Below are 20,490 nucleotides of genomic sequence, written 5' to 3' on the forward strand. Positions count from 1 at the left end.
CACTTGCATACAACCATGTGTGTGTGTGTGTGTGTGTGCATAGCCTACATACTTACTAAAGGAAATAAATATGTATTTTAAATACATATATTTGAAATACTGCCTATGTCTGCTTGTGCACACATACATACATACATACATACATACATACATACATACTTGTGCACACACATAGGCTTGCACACACACACACACACACTTGCAAGTATGTATGCATGGCGGTTGTATGCTAGTGCTACCAGTGTGTGCGTGTGAAGTATTAATTTACGGCCTAAACGGCCCAAGCTGTGCTACATCAAACCAATGTGCACACCCATCTTTCTTAACAGGTTGTGGTGTGTAACCTAAAGGCATTGAAAAAAAATGGACAAATACTTAAAAAGCATGCCTGACCTTAAATTACCAAAATCCTTTTCTCATGCTCAACAGAAAAAATATTAAAGTACTTTACCTGCTAAAACAAACAGGAAGAGGAAAGGATAATTCATCTCTAAGGGGAAATTGCAGTGTTTCAGCAACAATTAACATAAAGACTACTATACTAGGCCTGTATGAAAATAAATGGCAGAAAAATAAAAAGAGAGATGTCTTTGTAGTCTTTGCCATGCACTGCATGAGGTAACATATCTTCTCTACCAAGCTCTGCCAGTCAGTCCCTTGCCATTTCTGGTTTTATCACATTCTTTCTTTACAGACGGTAATGTCTTATTTTAAAGGGCCAGACGCCTCATCTGAGTGTAAGACTGTGTAGAAGCCAGACTGTACGTATGAATTGAGACTGAGTAAGAAAGCTGCAGTTTACTTAGTGTACTTGTAATTTTGCAATTATGGCATTACAAATAGACTTTAGCCCCAGGGACATAAACTATAGGGCTTTTCATAAGTGAATGTTACAATGGCGCAACAAATGCTTATACTAAATTATGAAGAAGTAGAGTTTATTGGGCAATATGCTAACACTTTGTAGGGGCATTTACAGTCCATCATGGTGATACTGAGCATTAGCGTTTAGGTATGTGTTACATGGACTGCGAATGAGTAATTATGTGAAATGTTTCATTTGTCCACTTCCAAGTTCCAAGCTAGGCTACTGAGCATCACTTAGAGCTAACATTAGCTTCTTTTTTTTTAGATAGGATGTAATGTGGTAACGTTATGTGCTGGAGAGTATTAGAGTGGACGTGTAGAAATGGAAGACAAGTACTGTGCTTAATTTCATGGAAATGGTATTGCAAGTAATGTGTTTTGTTTTTGTGCACTATCAAACTACTTTGCCATGCTTTGTGCACTGACATTCTTGCAAAACCATTCACACCCATGCTAAATTATGGAAATGTAAAAGTTGAATTGTATTGAAAAGGACCATGTATGGTCATGTAGTGCATTTGAGCACTGACACCCCTTTTTTTTACATTTTAGAGAACCCAACACTTCGGCTACATCAAGGACAATCGGAGGGATGGACCAGAAGACCTGAGAGACCAAGACGACCCAACCCCAACCCATAGTATGCTTCACTGACAAATGTTGATGTTTCATCATCACATAGACCAAAGGTAATCAAAAATTAATGTTTACTTATGAATATAACTTTTTTGTTAAAGGTCTATTTTCGAATGCAGAACATAACCTTTTGTTTCTGAGAATTTATACATTTGTTTGAGTAGTTTTGATCTTTTGAATGACAAGGAATTAGCTTCAAGCTACTGGGGACACAAAGTGAACTGAAAATATACCTTTCCAACCATATCTTTCTATGATGGTTGGTACAGCTTCCCTACAGTCTCAGATAGCAGTCTCGGATGGGAGACACTTCATGAGTGGGAATATCCCAGGACATTACATATTACGCAGTATACCCTTTACCAACGCCACTCTCATTCATGCTGTATATTCTGTTCACTTGCAGGTTTCAGAGAGGCTGGTAGAGCTCTCTATGAGTGTGAGCTGTGGGAGATAACCAAGAACTGACAACCACCTACAGAAGAGGTGGCGATAATGGCTCTCCAAAGAGGAGGTTGTGAGTCTGAAGGCTTTTATTCAACAAGGTTTGTAGAGTGTTTTCATACAGATGTGAACTTTTACATTAAAATGTACATGTTTAACTTTAATGAAATAGCAGCTTCTTGGTTGTACAAGTTTAGTAAAAAATTGAGGGGATGAAACTAACTTTTCCTTTCAGTGTGTATCTGTGTGCTTCTCTCTTCTGTGTATATAATATATATTAGTTGTGTTGTCTCATTTAAAAGTGTTAAGGCTGTCTGTGGACTGCTTCCCATTTTCGCCTCACCATCATAGATCTTTTCTGTGTTAGTAAACTGTAACTATTTGAGGTCCTAATTGATTGTGCTATTTTTTAGGAGGCACTTAGAGGGAATGCCTGGACCCTGAGAGGGACTAAGGCGATAGTGGTGAGTTTATTTTATTTGTATGTCTTTCTCTCCAACTCACTTTGTATTTATCTCCAATTATCGTGATAACACAACAGTGTTTCTGCACTTTAGCATCTGTATTTGTGTCACTAATATTTTGCATGTTCTATTTGTATATGTTCTGTCTTATTCAGAGGCCACCCTGAAGCAGTTCCCAGGCCAGACACTCACTCCAGATTGCTAAGCCAGGCAATAAATGCCAAAGTGACAGAACTGAGGTTCCATAACAAAAACAAAGATTTTCAATAAAATAGAATAAAAGATAACAGAAGTGTTGTGTGTTTCTTCCTCTTTATACTGATACTATGGTTCATTTTAAGTAAACACAATAGTGAAATATTTAATGATCAATGTGGAAAATATCAAACCATAGTAGAATATGAACTATATTAGAGAAATATATGTCTGAAATATATAGATCATGTGATCAGAATCTTCATCAAGGGTCATGTGATCATGCTTCTTACTGCCATATATTTAAATATATTTAATTATATGCATAAAATATAAGAAAGTGGCCAATATTGAATATTTACTTATATTTTGAAATATATTGATACATACATGGAAATATATGTATTTCACATAGATGTAGATATATTTATTTAACATAGATGTGCTTATACTGGAATATGTTCAAGCTGCATATATGTGAGTATATTATTTTTCTGTATGGGTTTAATCATATTTTTTTGCGCCCGTCTCCCCATTCATCTTGGTGGAATACTTCGTGAACTTTCCCTCAACACATGACAAACCATCAGAATAAACAGCAGACCTTACAGAACATAAAGGTGTAAAGCATTCCCCTGCACAGTTAGCCATTCCAGGGTAGGCTAATCCGGTTTTAAATTTGCAGCAATGTCTTTATGCATGTCTCCAACTTTGCGGTTCCTAATGTGTTTCAATTGTTCAATAAGTCTACATGATTTTATAACAGGCCAAATACAAAATAAATGTTACAAATATAGTCTAGATAAGCATTACAATCAGAGGATATACATATAGGGCAGACATATGCTCATGAGTTCATGCTTTGTTTTATAGCTGGATTTTAAGATAGCCTATTATGGCAACTGATTGCATGCCAAGCTAGTCAACTCTAGGCATTGAATGACTGAAGACTTTGTGAATTTATAGATTGACATAATGTGCTGTCTCTGCGATTGCAGCTTTTGATCAGTTAGATTTATTTGCAATCTCCTGTGGTGGGCTGGACAGCATTGAAATGGCCGCCCAGATTCCCCTTTCCGCCTTGACCCATTCACACTGGTGGCGGAACGAAAAAACGCTGCAAAATGTCTAGGGGGCTTAGTAAATTTGGCGAGACACTTTGTCCCGCCGTTCCGCCTCGCTATGTGAAAGGGACAGTCGTTCCGCGATTCTGGTACATAAAATCGCGGCGATTTTGCCAATGTGAAAGGGCCTACAGTTAAACCGTTTTTATATGTGACACTTACCACGAACAAAACTCAATGAATAAAAAAATAATATTTTAATATATATTTTAATAATAGATATAATTTTGCCTTTTTCTTAATTCCGTATTGAATATTTTAAAGTCATACACAATCCATGCCTTCCCTGTATGATCCCCAACAGAGAGAAATATTTCGGGACTATGCCTCTTCCTGTGACAGCTCAAGGCAAGGCCAGTGTGAAAATGCACCTAGCCCAATGCTGACTCTGCTTGGGGAGTAAGCCGGTCATGAATGGGACTGCTGAGTATCAAGCATGGATCAGCTTTTCCATGTGATTGTTTGACCAGTTAGACCTGCATATCAAAAGTGGAATATGTTATGTCTTTGCACTTTCCATATAACTAAACCTTCCAAGTATTATTCCATGTTGAGCAATGAATAACATGGTGTAGGATGGGCTAACTCATTCCTGCCACATAGTGATGATAAACCACAGATCACCAGACAGTAACAGATCGCCCCATTGCCTAAGACACCTAACAAAGCATTTTTACCTCACTCGTTGAAGGTGCTACAGGTGGGTCTCAAAAATTAGAATATCCTGGAAACATTAATTTCCCCATAATTTACTCCAAAAAGTGAATCTTTCACAGATTGATATGTAGTTATATGTAAAAGATTCTCTATGGAGTTCAGGTCAGATTCTCTATGGAGTTCAGGTCAGACGAATTGTCTGGTCAATCAAGCACAGTAATACCATGCTAAGTAAAACAGTTACTAGCAGTTTTGGCACTATAGGCAGGTGCCGAGTCCTGGAAAAGGAAATCAGCATCTCCAAGCTTGTCAGCAGATGGAAGCATGAAGTGCTCTAAAATCTCATTGATCGGCTGCATTGATGGACTTAATAAAATACAGGACCAATACCAGCAGATGACATGACACCCCAAATCATCACTGACTGTGGAAACATCAAACTGGACTTCAAGCAACTTGGATTCTGCCTCTCCACTCTTCCTTTAGATTCTAGGGACCTTGATTTGACCCTGATATCCAAATTAAATGCAAAATTTGATTTTATGTGAAAAAAGGAGTTTGGACAACGGTCCAGTTCTGTCTCTCCTTAGTCCAGGTATTCAAGAGTGGCTTGAATGTGTCACTTGCATGGTGGTTCTTGATGCAGACTCCAGCCTCAGTCCACTCCTTGTGAAGTTCCCTCAAGTTCTTGAATTGGCTTTGCTTGACCATTCTTGCTTGCATACCTTTTGTAGGGCAGCCACGGCTTCAGGCTTGAAACCGAAGGGTTGCGGGTTCAATCCTTGTGAGACTGTGTGATCCTGATCTCGCAAGCTTCAGTTTTCCACATGCAGAGCAAATGTGAAGCATCTATCTGGCGGAGTCAGGTTAGGTTCAATCCCCAACCAGGAAAAATGTGGGCGGGGGAAGTGGTTGAGCACTGCTTTGCCCCCACATCCACGGCTGAAGTGCCCTTTACTTGAGCAAGGCACCTAACCACCAAGGCACCTCACTGCTCCCTGTGCAAGCAGGCAGCTCAGGTGAAGCAGTGTGTGCTTCACCTCACTGTGTGCTCATTGTGTGCTGTGTGCTCTGTATATTCACTAATTCACAGGTTAAATGCAGAGACCAAATTTCCCTCACGGTATTAAAAGAGTATACTCCTACCACACTTTCCCCTTCCAGTCAATTTTCTATGAATATGCTTTGATACAGAACTCTGTGAGCACCGTCCCCTTTCAGAAATGACCTTCTGTGGCTTAGGCTACCCTGTGGAGGGTAGGTATCTAAGTCAGTTTCCCCACCAATGTTGTTCTGTTTACTGAATCAGGCTCAGGAAAGGTAACCTGACTCTCGCCAGGAAAGGCTCAGGAAACCCACATTTCTGCATAACATGATCTTATTCTAATATTTTGAGAGACTGATTGAAAATTGAAAATCAGAAAATGGCTTGGAACTTTTCAAGATATTTTAATGTTTTTGACCCACTTAGGCCTAGGTACCTTGCTAAAATATAGCCTAGGCTAATAAAATGTTGTAATAGTCTGGGATGCCAACTCTTGGTTGAAGGTCAGTGCTTGTAGCTAGAGTGGAAAAGACTGTATTATTTGTGAAATTTATTTATATATTTATTTATATATAATTTGTTTTATTTATTTATTGACAGGGTGTTCTTATATTATTAATTCACTACTTAAAAGCAAAGCAGAATATGTCTAGGCCTAATGGAAAATATTCTGATTTATTTTAAATCTGCGTTAGGTCGTGACTCAGGCTATTTTTTTCACTTCGTCAGTTTTAGAATAGTGAGGTGTTTACAACACACACTGCCAGTGAGCTTGTTAGACCGGTGTAGGCTAGGAGTGGCACTTGGAAAACTGAAGTACGAAATGTGTTCAGTTCACTCTGGGATTCAGGTCTATGAGGACGCACCAGTTATTAGTCTAATAGTCGATTTATTGCGCGGATATGGTGGATAAACAAAATACTCTCCCATTTCCCGAGACACCTTAACATCCAGATAAAAAACACACCCACAAACAAATCGAAAAGGATGGAATCGAATGGCATTGCCAATAAACAAGGTAAGTCATAGATTGTGTTGGTAATTCCACTGAAAACGTTCACCTGCTCCAAAAAAATAGGTATTCATTTTCATTCTGGACGCTATCATAAAGCCTAGGCTAGCTTACACACTTTTTTGTTGTTGTAAAACGCTGTAAGCTTATTTTCTAATCAGGTGGTATATTTCAAAAATGCACAGTGCTTCCTTTTCATTTCTTTCCGGTCAGGGAGATATGACATTAACGTAAACTACTGATAATGAAGACAGCTTTGATTAATACAGAATCATAAATGCATGTGGACATGGTGACATTGATATAGGATACTAATTGCCTTGGCGTGTGCAGAAAGGTGGGGCAGGTATAGCCTAATCACTATTGTTCCATTCATAGTGCCTTCCTCATATGTGACATTTTTGTGTGCTGGCTAATGGTGGTTGCTAAAATATTTTATTTGCGCGAGCCAGCTATAGGCGAATGGGCTAGCTTTTTAACCAAAAATAATGTTAAATGTTGTAGAATTATACAAATTTGGTCTAATGCAGACTGTGTTGGCTTGGAAATCAGGTCACACAGAGGTCATATTAAGGTAGGCCTGACTTTCAACAAGTCACTGACTGAACTGTAACTTTAGTTCTGTTAAACATGACCCAGCAACAGATTGGGTAAGGTTAATCTTATAAGCTACCACTAGATGGCGTCCCACCCTTACCCAAGACTGATGTCAGACCCACGTCTTATAAAATTAACAGAAATTCTCATAGGCAGGTATCCGATTTTTATTATGGTCCATTCCACCACGGTAGGCTATTTGGCTTTTGCCCATGCACAACGCATCAAACCCTGATCAAATCTGTAGGCATAGCTTAGGCTACTACAGTTCTTTTTTCGGTGTTGTCCTCAGGAGCGATTACAATGTGGCGTTTAGAGGAGTGTACTTTGAATAGTAGTACACGCCCCAAGGACCAAATATTCCCGGAGCTTCACTTTTCACTGAAAGTAGAGTAGAGTGAGGTTAGTTTATTTGATATCTTCAATGCAATTTAGAGAAGTGTCACCATGCAGTGTATACAGCGACAACCTCGAAGGACAAAATCTGAGGAGTTAATTCATTATAAAGAAAACAAGAAAGTGGCCCGTGTCAACGTTGAACTCCTGGGTAAGAGGCTTTAATGAATTGTGTGTGGGTTGCCCTGGGACATTTTTTGCTTTTTATGGGCTTGTGAGGATAACACATTAGGCACATCCAATTTTGATCACAGGACCCTGCTTTGGCTTTCCGGTAACATTTAACTTAAGATATCTACATAAGAGTACATGACACTCATGAACAAATGAACCCTACACCTAACTTGTCATGACAAAACCCGAAGACACTTAATGACAAAAGTGTAATGTCATAAACGTTTATGACTTGTTTATGTTATGACACATGACAGTGTCATGCCACTGTTATGTAGATACCTTCAAGTAAAGTGTAACCGGCTTTCCCATAGTTTCACTGACATTCATAAGGTTGGGGAAGAGCAACACCCACTGGAGCCTAGGTGTCCCACATTAGGACAATTTAGTATAATTGTTGGGACTCCATGTGAAAATCCATTTGTTCATTCATCTAATGTGTTTTTAAGAATCATCAGTTATTATCCCATTAAAAAAATATTCTTGAAAGGGAAGATTGTAGCTTAGATTGTAACTTAACAACTGCAGTGTGAATGGTCTCATCGATGTTCTAGCTCTATCCTTCTTTATCTGTGCCTTGAGACACGGAACTGTCAACAACTTGTTTGTGCTTGCAAAAATACCCTTGTCGCATTCTTGCATTCTAACAAATACTGCTGTGGTGAAAGGTTTCAGAATCAGTGTCATAGAATCTGAATAATTTTCAGTTCACTTAAAGAATGAGGAAAAGTCTTCTCTTTGTGTGGAATACAAATGGATCTAAAGTCAGTTTGCCTAAAGGATGTGTGACAATCAAATATTGACTAACTTCTGGCAAACAGTTTCAGTAAAACATCTCTCTCTTCCTCTCTTCCTGTGTGTTGCATAAGGTCTCGATGGCGATCCAGATCTTCAGTTTCTGCTGGGTGGCGGAGACCTTCTGAAGGTCCGATCCAGCAACTGGAAGAGAACACGCTTCTACAAGCTGAGGGAGGACTGTAAGACTTTGTGGTATGAGTCACACAAGACTATAAGGTCCTCCAATCCAACCTGTGAGTGCTGCTTCAGCCTTCAACCCTCATGTGTATCTGACTTCTGACCTGTGTATCTGACTTGAATATTGTGTATTGTGCGTTTTAACACAATTGGCTGAGGACAGCAGCCAGCATAGCCTGTGAGAAATGCAAAGAAATACAAAGACAAGTTCAAGATCAAATATTTGAAAATCCCCAGTATTTCCCACTGGATGAAGGGTTCACACGCTGTTAGCGTTCACAATCAGTTGAAACAGAGCAAATCAGGTCTGAGAGTAGTCAGTAGGGTTGGGTATCGTTTGGGTTTTATCTGATACCGGTGCTAAATCGATACTTTTAAAACAGTGCCGGTGCCAAAATGGCGCCTGAACCGGTACTTTGTTTTAAAAATGTTTTAAATTAAAATGGTCTAAAACATGAATTACTTTTTTTTTATAAGACAAATTTGATAAAACATGAAATTAAACTGTTATATTCAATTTACTATCAATATCTCATTGCTCCTACGAATAATACATTTAAATGTTAAAACAGCTTGCCATGCATGCACACACAATGGTAAGCTCTGCTTTCAAGTTTACCCAGTGTAGGCGGTTTGCCATAAGGTATGTTAAAACCGCTTGCCATAAAACTGCCAGGCCATGGACAACGGCATTTGCGAGCAAGCTAATCTAACAGGGACTCTACTTTCCAGTTAATTCAGTGTGTTCCCAAATGCTTCAAGAAATTTCATGTCTTAACCCATAACACGCAGTAGTTTTGAACATGTTAGGCTACATGTCGGTGTTGAAGTGTTTAGATTCCCAGCGCTAGCCTAGTAGGCATTTTAACAGCAACTATGGCTATGCGCTAACACCAGTCAGCCGAGTTTAATTAGCGATAACTTACGGAGATGGTTTCATAGCCATTTTTGACAGCTCAGTGACATCAGGTATGTAACCTACATATTTATGTTTTTGCCAGCTAACTTTTAACATGATCTTCATATTCATTGTGATGCTATATGGGCCTCGTGCACATGAAAGATTAATATCATGCCATAATACACCGTGAAATAAAGTTTTCACCTTACAACTTTGCTGATAACATTTCAAATAAATGTCAGTTAGCGCATTAGCAAGGATATTGTGTAACGTATAGGCTAGCCTACTGTTGATGTTGTTTCATAGCCTTTTGCTTGTGTGTAGTTAGCAGTGTTGGGAGTAATGCGTTACAAAAGTAATGTAATTACTGTTATATTGCTGTTTGCGGTAACGCGGTGATGTAAGGAATTACAAAAAATATTGGGTAATATTTTACTCGGTACAAACTTCAGTAACGCGCGTTACAATGCATTTTAACGTTATCTCCTGATACTGGTTGAAGATGACTGTGGCTGCAGCAGACTCGAAGTCGGACTCTATTTGCGGGATGGACATAAGCCTACGCTCATTATTTTTAGCTTGTCAGAGACAAGGATATGAAGAACATAATAGTGCATTTGTGTATGAAACCGAAAGATCTCACTATGCCTCATGAAAATAGCACAAGTCATTTAATGAAACATCTAAACATCTAAAGTGGTGCCACGCTAATCTTTTTGATTCTTGATAAAACACAAATATGCTCTTCTAGTGCATGTCAGCTTTGAGCTGTGAAGTTGAATTAAAGAGAATAAAGGGATATAAATGCAGAAAAAGCTCGTGTAGCCTGGCAGTGCCACCGCTCCCACGCGCATCACGCACTTTGCGTAGGGCACCAAAGGACAGAGGGGGCACCCAAATGTAACCAATGAAACGCTTTACTGCAAACTGCGTTTCATTCTTCATCAATAACGTTTACAATGTCAGAATGCACTAATACCATGGTACATGCAAGTTTGATACTTTTTGGGTTCTCTCAATCACAACGTAGTACTAATACAATGGAATTGGTGGGTCTTCAATAATTCGTTTTCCAAGCATTTACATGAAGCACATGATATGCCGAGTCGACAAAAAAAAAAAATCCAAGGTGGATAGGCTACCAGGCTCATAATTCACTTTTATTTGCAAAACGAAATGTGAAGCAACATCATTGCATACTTTCCAAAGCAATGAAGGCTGCTTAAAACAACTTAAAATTGTGCATATTATTGTTAATATTGTGCTATCAATGTAACTCAACAAACAAGGCTTGTAAACAAGAGCTGGCAAAAGGGCATTATGAGAACGTAAAGATCAATGCTCTTAAAGTGACAGTGCACCATTTATAAGAAAACAGGATTTCTTCAGAAATTAATGTTTAAAAACACACACTAATGGTCTGTAAATAATAGGCCTTTTATTTTACTTTAGGTGTTTGAGTTATCATTTAAATGTCACTCTCTCAAAGCCACTCACTTAGGGCACCGAAATGCCACCATCTTGACATGTCTTTATTAAGCTTTGATTTACAATATAGTAGGCTCTCTATTGATTTTAATGAGCAGACCTAGGCCTTAAAGTTACAGTATTTATATCACAATTTACCAGACTTTGACCTTTTGTCAGTTTTTAACAATATTACTATGACTATGATTGTTCCTTGTATTACATCATGAGCACTGCGCCTATTGCATTCTACTGTTGTTAGACTTAAGCCTAGCTCAGTCATTATGCTATACCACATCTCCATCCATTGGAAGAGCAATGAGCTGCATTGAGCGTAATAAACTGCATTTAGAATGGCAAATCCATATTTCTAGATATTTTGGTGAAAGTAATAAGTACCGTAATAAGTAATGCATAATACATTACGATTTTGAAGTAACTTGCCCAACACTGGTAGTTAGGCCCACTGCTAGATTTTGACAGGAGCTCGCGATATCGCTTTAAAGTAAGCTACTTTGGGCTCACGCAAGCTGTCAAACACTGTCCACTCGCCTATGTGGTGCACCCCTCTGGTTTATACATCCAGTGTTTATCATATGTTTATCATATATTATCACAGCTAACTGTATCTGGATGTGTTGCTATCAGAGCAAGAGGTTAGAGATGGCGCATGACATGCAGTGATGCCTCGTATAAAAATAAATAAATAAAAAAAACGCTATTTAAGCACCGAAATGAGGCACCGAAATCCACGTTGTTATTCGATGCAGTTACTACCGTTTGCGTTGGCACCGGTGCCATATTAGAACCGTGTTTCGGTGCCCAACCCTTGTAGTCAGCGAAGGTCAAACCAGCCTGAAACATTACAGTTCCCAATTGATGTTTCATTTGTGGTCTAGAGGTTATTTAAGAGAGTTGGGTTGGATGTAGTTTTTGTTGCGTCTGTATTATTAGTTTATCAGTGCCTTACTTGTCACTTGTACTGATGTTCATCAAGCTTCCAGAAAAGATACAAAGCTACCAGTTGTGTTTCAGTCTACTCTTTTTCATATTTTGCTGTGGTTCTTTTTCGGTCACTCGACTAAGTAGAGGGATACATGCTCTATTTAGTGAAGTTGTAAACTGGGGGTGATGCAATCAATTACAGATAGTTCCTATGGTGATTTTTTATTGCTGTTATATCGCAAACAGGGCAGTGAGTCATATTGTGATGGATAATGTATAAAGTAATAAGAGCACTGTGCCTTGCTCATCCAGACACTATATAGCAGCAATGGAAAATCTGGGGTGATTAATATTGATAGACAACCATAAACTGTTGAGTCACTACAATGTGTTTTGTGCTTCTCTTTGACAATGCATTTGGTATAGGCGTCATTAGACAAGGCATCAGACTTGCACTAGACACAAAACTATGCACGATGGACACAATATTACAGTGCAATCACATTGTACAGTAACAGATCATCATAAGGAATCCATCAGTGCAAACCAAAACACTCATTCTAGAATTTCCTTTGGTAGTCTGCGTGGACGACATCGCTGCAGTGAGGTCGGGCAGGCAAACGGAGGGGTTGCAGAGGCACACAGACGGCCATGTGGAAGCTCGAGCCTTTTCCATCTTGTTCAAGAGCCGCCGGAAAAACCTGGACCTGATCGCCAGCTCTGAAGAGGAGGCAAAGCAGTGGGTTACTGGGCTGGAGAAGCTCATGTCCAACCTTGGCAAACTCACCCGCCAAGAGAAGACTGAGCAGTATCCTTTTGGCTAATTACAGATTATCAGAGCTTGGGCCTTAACGGTAGTAGATTTAGTTGGGGGGAAAAAACAAAACAAAAAAAATCTTCATGACTGTTAATGATGTAGGAGCATGATAAATAAACAGGCAAAAAATAGCCATGAAATGCATTATAGAATCCTAAACAAACAAACTATCATAAAGATGCACAGAATGCACAGAAAACCATTATCCTTCAAATATATGTCATTACTGTCTTTCAAAAATGTCCCAAAACAGAGAGTGCTGTTCAGTTTCAGGCATAATGTTAACAATGAACTCCATTATTTGTTGGTGTGAAGGGCCCTCTATTATAGCTACTCGTGTATCAATTTGAAAGCCTTATACCAACTTTTAAGCTGGATCTTCAATTGCATGCGCAAAGCTGATAAGGACAACAACAACAAAATGTGTCTGAAAGAACTCAAGAGCTTCCTGCGTCATATCAACATTGAGGTGGATGATGACTATGCAAAGGGACTGTTTGAGGTGATACTATAAAGAACTGTCCAGGTTACAGTGAAAACAATCACTTAACATCACTCAAATTTAGTCATTATATCATATTCTGACAGGTAACGTCAGAGTGTTAGATTTACATAACACAATGTCTAAAACATTCTCACTCCCTCAGAAATGTGACGCGTCCAAATGTGGATTTTTGGAGGGCAAGGAAATAGAACACTTCTATGAAATTCTCACCCATCGTGAGGAGATTGATGTCATCTATGGGGAATACGCCAAGACTGGGGGTATGATGAGCGCCGAGGATCTACTGTACTTCCTGAACAAGGAGCAGAGAGAGGCTGTGGATCTGAACCATGCACTCAACCTCATCGACAAGTACGAGCTGGACAGCTCTGGTAGGTGCCAGGTCTTTGGTAGATATTAGCACTGTTAGCATTGCTGACTGTTTAGAATTGCTGTTCAAGCCAATTCAAGCTCAGTCACAACTTCAAAACAAAATCCCAATTCCTTTCTGTCTGCAGCGAAAGAGAAGAAGATGATGAGCAAGGACGGGTTCCTGTTGTACTTCCACCAACCAGAGGGTTTGATTCTCAATCCTTCTCACAAGGGTGTGTACCAGGACATGACCCAGCCCCTCAACCATTACTTCATCTCTTCTTCCCACAACACATATCTGATGGAGGACCAGCTGAAGGGACCCAGCAGCACAGAGGCATATATACGGTAAACTGGCTAGCATGCTTAGCTAGCATGCTTATCACTCACTGTTAAAAGGAATGGAAAGTACTTGATCGGATGATTGAAGACATAATGCCACTTGTGTGATCCACAGACCTCAGTCAGTCCTCAAATGTTTAATAAAGTAGGCCTGTCTGGGTTTAGCTAATTTCATTTGTATGAAAGGCTACTGCCACATCAAAAGTTATGGACAAAGTTGACTCCCTGAAGAAAAATCTGTTACTATTGGTGGTTGGCAGTTATAACATAGAAAGCACCTCCCAGGGCTCTCCTTTGTTTATGATTCACACTAGGAATCCTGTGCAGTAGCATAGGCTCTGTGTATTCATTTGGAATTAATTAATTCTCTCAGGGCTCTTCTGAAGAGCTGCCGCTGTGTGGAGCTGGACTGTTGGGATGGGTCAGATGGTCAGCCGGTCATTTACCATGGTTACACCCTCACGTCCAAGATCCTCTTTAAAGATGCCATCAAGGCTATCAAGGAGTATGCTTTTAAGGTACAACACAAGTGATGGCAAGTGGCCATGGTATTTCACTAAGGGATTGTTTAATTGACTGGTAATAGTCACACAATCCTTAACTGTTTTTGCCTGTTTCACAGTAATTTCCTTAACTGCTTTTTACTTAAATAATAGACCAGGGCTCATATTTTAAAATAGTTTGGTAACACTTTACCCTAACCTGACAGTATTGACCCTAAAGAATGACCTAAACCTAACCCCCATCCCTACACTGTCAAACATATGACCCTGAACATATGACAATGTCATGATTTAACCCCGCCCCATTATTTTTTATTTTTCACAATTATATATTTTTTTATCTACATATTATTATATTATTTTATTTTGAACCCTAACCCTTAATCCTTCCTTGTTGGTGTGGTTGGAACATGCTAAGTCACCCACTCCACCAAATATCATGTTCCCCTACCTAAATCCTAACATCTAATCCTAATCCTCCCCTAACCTAATCCTAACTTGTTTATGACAAAACCGAATGTCACTTAATAACAGAAGCGTTATGTCATAAACGTTTATGACTTGTTTATGACACATTCATGACAGTGTCATGTCACTGTTATATCGATACTGTGAAGTAAAGTGTAACCAATACTTTTATAGGAACAACTGGGCAACCTGTTATATATTAACAGTTTTTTATATTGTGCATTGTAGCTGCTGAAGTGCAGTTAAAGTCTAGATGTGATAAAATCTCGTAATTTAACTGTATGGATATGAGTGTTTTGGGTTCAAAGTCCTTTCACTTCCTGTTAGACATCAGACTACCCAGTGATCCTTTCTTTGGAGAACCACTGCAGTGTGGAGCAGCAGAAGCTCATGGCCCAGCACATGATCTCCATCCTGGGCAGTGCCCTGGTAACAAAGCCCCTTGAGGACCAGATGCCCATGAACTTCCCTTCTCCAGAGGTGAGCATGTGTTCTGCTTAGTCATGCATGTTGAAGACCAGGAATCATGAAAAATATACTGCATGGTTGATGTGAGACTTGTATTTTAAAGATAAAGGTGAGCGTTAACAGACGCCAAAGCAACATGGACTCGCAACAGCGTGCTCTGGAATCGGATCTGGGCCGTATGGCAGTATAATTTCAAATGTTATCCTGTCAAGAAATGCTGCTTAGAGGCAGTGGCATAAAGATTTTCAGCATTGTTCAAAACTAATATTAATCCCTTTAGAGTATTAAGGTTTTTAGTGCTGTGGCCAATTGTATGTGTGTATTATCTGATATTGTTTTGAGCTGTAAAGGGTTGGTTGGGTGGATATGTTTTGTTCATCTATTCTGGACAAGAGTCTGTTTTCATCGCGGAGTGTCTGGAATCCAAACAGCTGGTGACCATTGGCTCGTTCTGAAGTCTGCATCTGGCTTTCCCCTACTTATGTATTACATTATTTATGGCTCCCAAAGATTCAGTTCATATAAGCTACACTGTATGTAAACCGATGCCCTTTAGAGTAAAGAACCCCATGAATACTTAGTGGATATGACACCATTGCATGTGGCAGAATGCTTTAAATACTGCTCACATTCAGATGGTGAGCCACTTCTGGTGGTGCTGAATTGAAAAAAACACCCATAATCACTATGGCCACTGTTTTTGCATCAGAGGAATTTGAAATGACATCTTGCATAACATTTGTTTTTCTCCAGTCCTCACGGATGAGGCGTGTCTCTGTTTTGTGAAGCCACAACTAACAATAGGCATTTTTCTTTTCTTATTTTTTTAAAGGAAGATCATTTGAGGTAACAAGTACCATGAATTGATTTGAATTGTTTTATTTCTACTGTTGCAGACCACTTTTGCAGAAAGAATGCATGCTCATGATGTGCGGGTGATTCCAGTGTACGTTGTGTACGCTGACTCAAGTGAGTTTGTGTCTTGGTGTTGATTAGGAACTGAAAAGACGATTTGTGATCAAAGGAAAGCGACTGAACAAACTCGAGGACTGCTTCAGCACAGAGGCCAGCAGCACGAAGGACGTTGTCTCTGAGGAGGAAGAATCTGGGGACGATGAGGAAGAAGATAAAAAACCTAAAGTACGCAACAGAGCTCAGGTGGATTCTTTGTTACTGTAATGAAGTGGTTGTCTGTTGGTGACTAATTCATATCTTGTGTGGGCTTGCAGAAGAGCAAGAAGTTGAAACTGGCTAAGGAACTCTCAGATATAGTCATCTACTGCAAAAGTGTGCATTTCCATGGCTTTGAGGATGCCCAAAAAAACCTGGGCTTCTATGAGATGTCTTCTTTTAAGGAGGGAAAAGCAGAAAAGCTGGCAGAGGAGACAGGTAACAAACTGGTGTAAACAGCAAGTCTTCTAAATTGGGTTTTAAAATGTATTCCCATAAAATGTTTCCCATTAAAACAACTAGATATGGGATTTTTTTCACAACTTCACCCAGGATGTCGATTTGTCATTGTAGGACTTCTACCGTAATCATTTCAGAGCACTGAGATAACTGCATAGAATTATTATTACAGACAAAGATAAGGAAGGGGCGAGTACAGAGGTGAAATGTAAGCAATGTTTTTCTTTTGCAGCAAATCAGTACATTCACCACAATATTGACAAACTCAGCCGGATCTATCCAGCAGGCATGCGGACAGACTCCTCCAACTACAATCCTGTCCCACTTTGGAACAGTGGCTGTCAGATAGGTACTGAACTTGGGCACATGTAGGAGGCTGCCCAGTTTACACCTTGAGGGGACGTCTCCCTGTGAAATCTTCACACTCGCTCTGATATGGAGCAAATTCAAAATGTGCTTTAGTCTGGCAAAGTGACAGTGCAGTCACTGTTTAACTTGAGAGGCTGTAGGAGATACACAGTAATGTTTTCCCATGTGGTCAGAGATTCAGTAATGTTTTCTAAGATGAAAAGACTATTTTTTAAACGTTGATGATGCTCATAATGTCTCTGTCCATATGAAGAGTTTGGTTCCGAAACGCTATATCCTTCATTTTAATGATTTTTCATAAATAATTGATTGATTGAAATAATTAATAAATTGTAATCTTGTTTTTCAAGTAATTTCAGTGGAAATGTAATTGTGTATTATTATGTAATTTATCCTTACCCAATCAAAACAATTGATTGATTGCAATTTGATTGATATTACCTGAAATACAATTAAATAACATGACTTATTAATGATTTTAAAAATGGATTTATGGCGTTTTGGAACCAAACTCTTCATATATATCTGTAGTTGTATGTATATCCAGTATACCCAACTCTACATCCCTGTCCCATTTGCTCTGTCCAGTTGCCCTGAACTTCCAGACTCCATGTGGAGAGATGGACGTGAACCAGGGTCGATTCCTTCCCAATGGCCTGAGTGGCTACATCCTGAAGCCAGCATACCTCAGGGACAGGGCTTCTGAGTTTAACCCTGTCACTCTCACACAGGGCGAGTGGCGTCAACACAAGAGATTTCATATGATGGTCAGGGTCCAGTGCTTTCATCTTTCATTCCCCGCAACCCCCAAATGGCTGTGAATGCATCTCTGGCCAGCATTATTTAGCACGTTTTTGATCCTGAATGGATGTGTGTTTGTCACCAGGTGATCTCAGCCCAGCAACTCCCCAAAGTGAATCAAAAGAAATCGTCCATTGTGGATCCACTGGTGGGGGTCGAGATCTACGGCGTGAACTGTGACGTGGCTCAGAAAAAAACAGAACACATTGATAACAATGGTACAAAATCAGAAACCTTGGGACTTAATAATGTGTGTGTGTGTCTATTGTGCTACACAAACGGACCTGTCATTGTGTGCCTTTTTGAGTTTAGGATTCAATCCGATGTGGAACGCCAACTTCCAGTTTGATGTTTACGTGCCAGAACTGGCGCTGGTGCGCTTTGTAGTTGAAGATTACGATTCCACATCAGGCAATGAGTTTGTTGGACAATACACTCTACCCTTTACCAGCATACAGTGTGGTAAGTCTCTCATCTAGCCTGTCCAGTTTAATACCCATCAGTCGTGGTGCTTCTCCTGTGGGAAGGTCAGCCTGAGGGCCCACAGAGCCTCCTTCATTTTAGCCGAATCTCTGTTCACCCGTTTCAGCTTCATTTTCAAAAGCACAGATGTCAGTAGACCATGATCTTTAGAGAAGAGGCTGTGTGACATGAAATAGTACTCTGTGAGTCATGACATTTTGTTCTATTTTCAGGATATCATCATGTGCCTTTACTCAACAAAAATGGGGATCTTCTACCTTCAGCTAGTCTCTTTGTTCATATCATGATCATGGATGAACCACAGTAATCACCATAGCTTCAGATCAAAAAAAACTTTTCACAGAGAAAATCCCTAAATCAACAAAGACCTTTTGCACTCTTTTTGAAGCTTGTAATATGCCTAGAGTTCTTCCTCACTTATTGTGACCCTATTGTGATTTCATCAAATATCGCTCAACAATTCATTTGAAAAGGGCACACAGAAATTGCACTGACATGAAGTGAATTTAATTCAACAATGAATAACAGCACATAAACCTACAAGTCATATTTGACTTTTTGACCATTTTAATTTAATTATATCCTACAATGTTTTATGATATGTACATAGGAAAATCTCAGCAGTATTTCTACTTTTAATTGACATCATATAGTAAGTAAGTAAAGTTTATTTTTAGAGCACATTTAACCACAGCTCACACTGACCAAAGTGCTGTACATAGTGCATTAGCTAAAGAATAATAAAATAAGATCAAATAAAATATTCAGTAGTAATAATTTTGTCACTGTGTGTACAGAGATATAGTAAATGTAATGCAATTAAGTGGACTTCTTCCTGACAAACCTGTGATTTAAATGCAATGTTCAGTTCAATTTGCAATTATTTGCATTATAACAAATGAGGCAGATCATGCCACTCCTACTGGTAAACAATGAGAAGAGCAGGGGCCTGTACTACGAAGGGAGCTTAACCTACCCAGATGTAACCCAGGGTTACTTTGTTAAACCAGGGTTGACAAAACCTGGTTATCTTAAGTGGTGTTAATCGGTACTACGACGCTGATTATGAAGTTGATTTGTTGAGCCGGGGTTAACCTGTGCGCGTTCACATAAAAGGGGCGGGTTGCAGCGCAAGTCACCACTTTCAATGATGACGCGATCACCTTATTTTACGGATGAGGAATGCACAATTATTATGACTTAAGTTATGAGGAATTAAAACCCACTCTACGACAAAAATCAAATACGTCGGCAGTGAGCAAAGCAAGGCTGTTGGCAACGTATTGCAGATCGGGTAGCCTAAATGCCTAAAAGTAAAGTTTTATTCCCACATGTTCTTCAAATATGTGTTACGGAGAATTAGTATCTTACGGAATGTCTGAAATGAGTTGAAATAATTAAATAGCCTAATTTGAGTTAGAAAGGCCTACAGATGCAACCCAATTCAGAAGTGGGCATATAGATTACAGTAGCCTAATAAGGATAATTGAATGTTTAAGTAGCCCCCATTGACTGATTTAGTGTATGCCTAATCCTGTGAACATTTCAGATGCAACACCATTGCCAAACGCACATGGCAGCAGGTGAAAATGAAACACAAAAATATTATTCAGAATAGTAGGTTTATATAGTTATAGCTTGCATTAATATTTCTTAATTATGAAAACATGTAGGCCTAGCTTATAGCCTTCACTTGGCCTCTGTTTTACAGCTAACAAGAAACAGGTGTCTTCGAACACTACTGTAGGAGGAAAGGCACCAGAGTGTTTTACAGTAGCAGAGGAGTTGGCCATCGCAAATAATAGTGAAAGTCCGATTATGGAGGCGGTTGAGGGAGGCATTCGGTCGGATTCCGGTGCTGTGGAAATGTGTAGCCTTTGTGCAGGGTACAGTATATGACATTCAATTCAACAAGTTTGTTAAAATGGTGATTTTTATTTATTAGGCCTACTGTGGGCTATGTCCGATTTATTTTAGGCTATTCTTGCTCAGATGTTCAGCATACTGTAGGCTAGGCCTATGTCCGATTTATTTTAGGACATACAGTATTCTTGCATCACCGATTGAATACATG

At 39.4% G+C, this 20,490-nt stretch overlaps 1 protein-coding gene across 2 annotated transcripts; it reads left to right on the forward strand.

The window, feature by feature from the left end:
• Positions 1-6,290: 6,290 nt before the first annotated feature.
• plcd1b (phospholipase C, delta 1b) lies at positions 6,291-19,300 on the forward strand. 2 transcript variants are annotated; one of them, XM_048242728.1, is made up of 15 exons: positions 6,291-6,450; positions 8,481-8,642; positions 12,479-12,707; positions 13,089-13,218; positions 13,364-13,592; positions 13,719-13,920; positions 14,288-14,432; positions 15,213-15,365; positions 16,350-16,493; positions 16,583-16,742; positions 16,996-17,112; positions 17,721-17,899; positions 18,019-18,151; positions 18,246-18,395; positions 18,629-19,299. In XM_048242728.1, the coding sequence occupies exons 1-15, from the start codon at positions 6,420-6,422 to the stop codon at positions 18,721-18,723; spliced, it is 2,259 nt and encodes a 752-aa protein (XP_048098685.1). In that variant the 5' UTR covers positions 6,291-6,419; the 3' UTR covers positions 18,724-19,299. The 2 variants fall into 2 exon arrangements, with proteins under 2 accessions (XP_048098685.1, XP_048098675.1); XM_048242718.1 differs by lacking the exon at positions 6,291-6,450 and adding an exon at positions 7,379-7,588 and having other exon boundaries at positions 18,629-19,300.
• Positions 19,301-20,490: the final 1,190 nt, after the last annotated feature.

Source organism: Alosa alosa, chromosome 1, assembly GCF_017589495.1.
Source record: "Alosa alosa isolate M-15738 ecotype Scorff River chromosome 1, AALO_Geno_1.1, whole genome shotgun sequence".
In the NCBI taxonomy this organism is placed as follows: Eukaryota; Metazoa; Chordata; class Actinopteri; order Clupeiformes; family Clupeidae; genus Alosa; species Alosa alosa.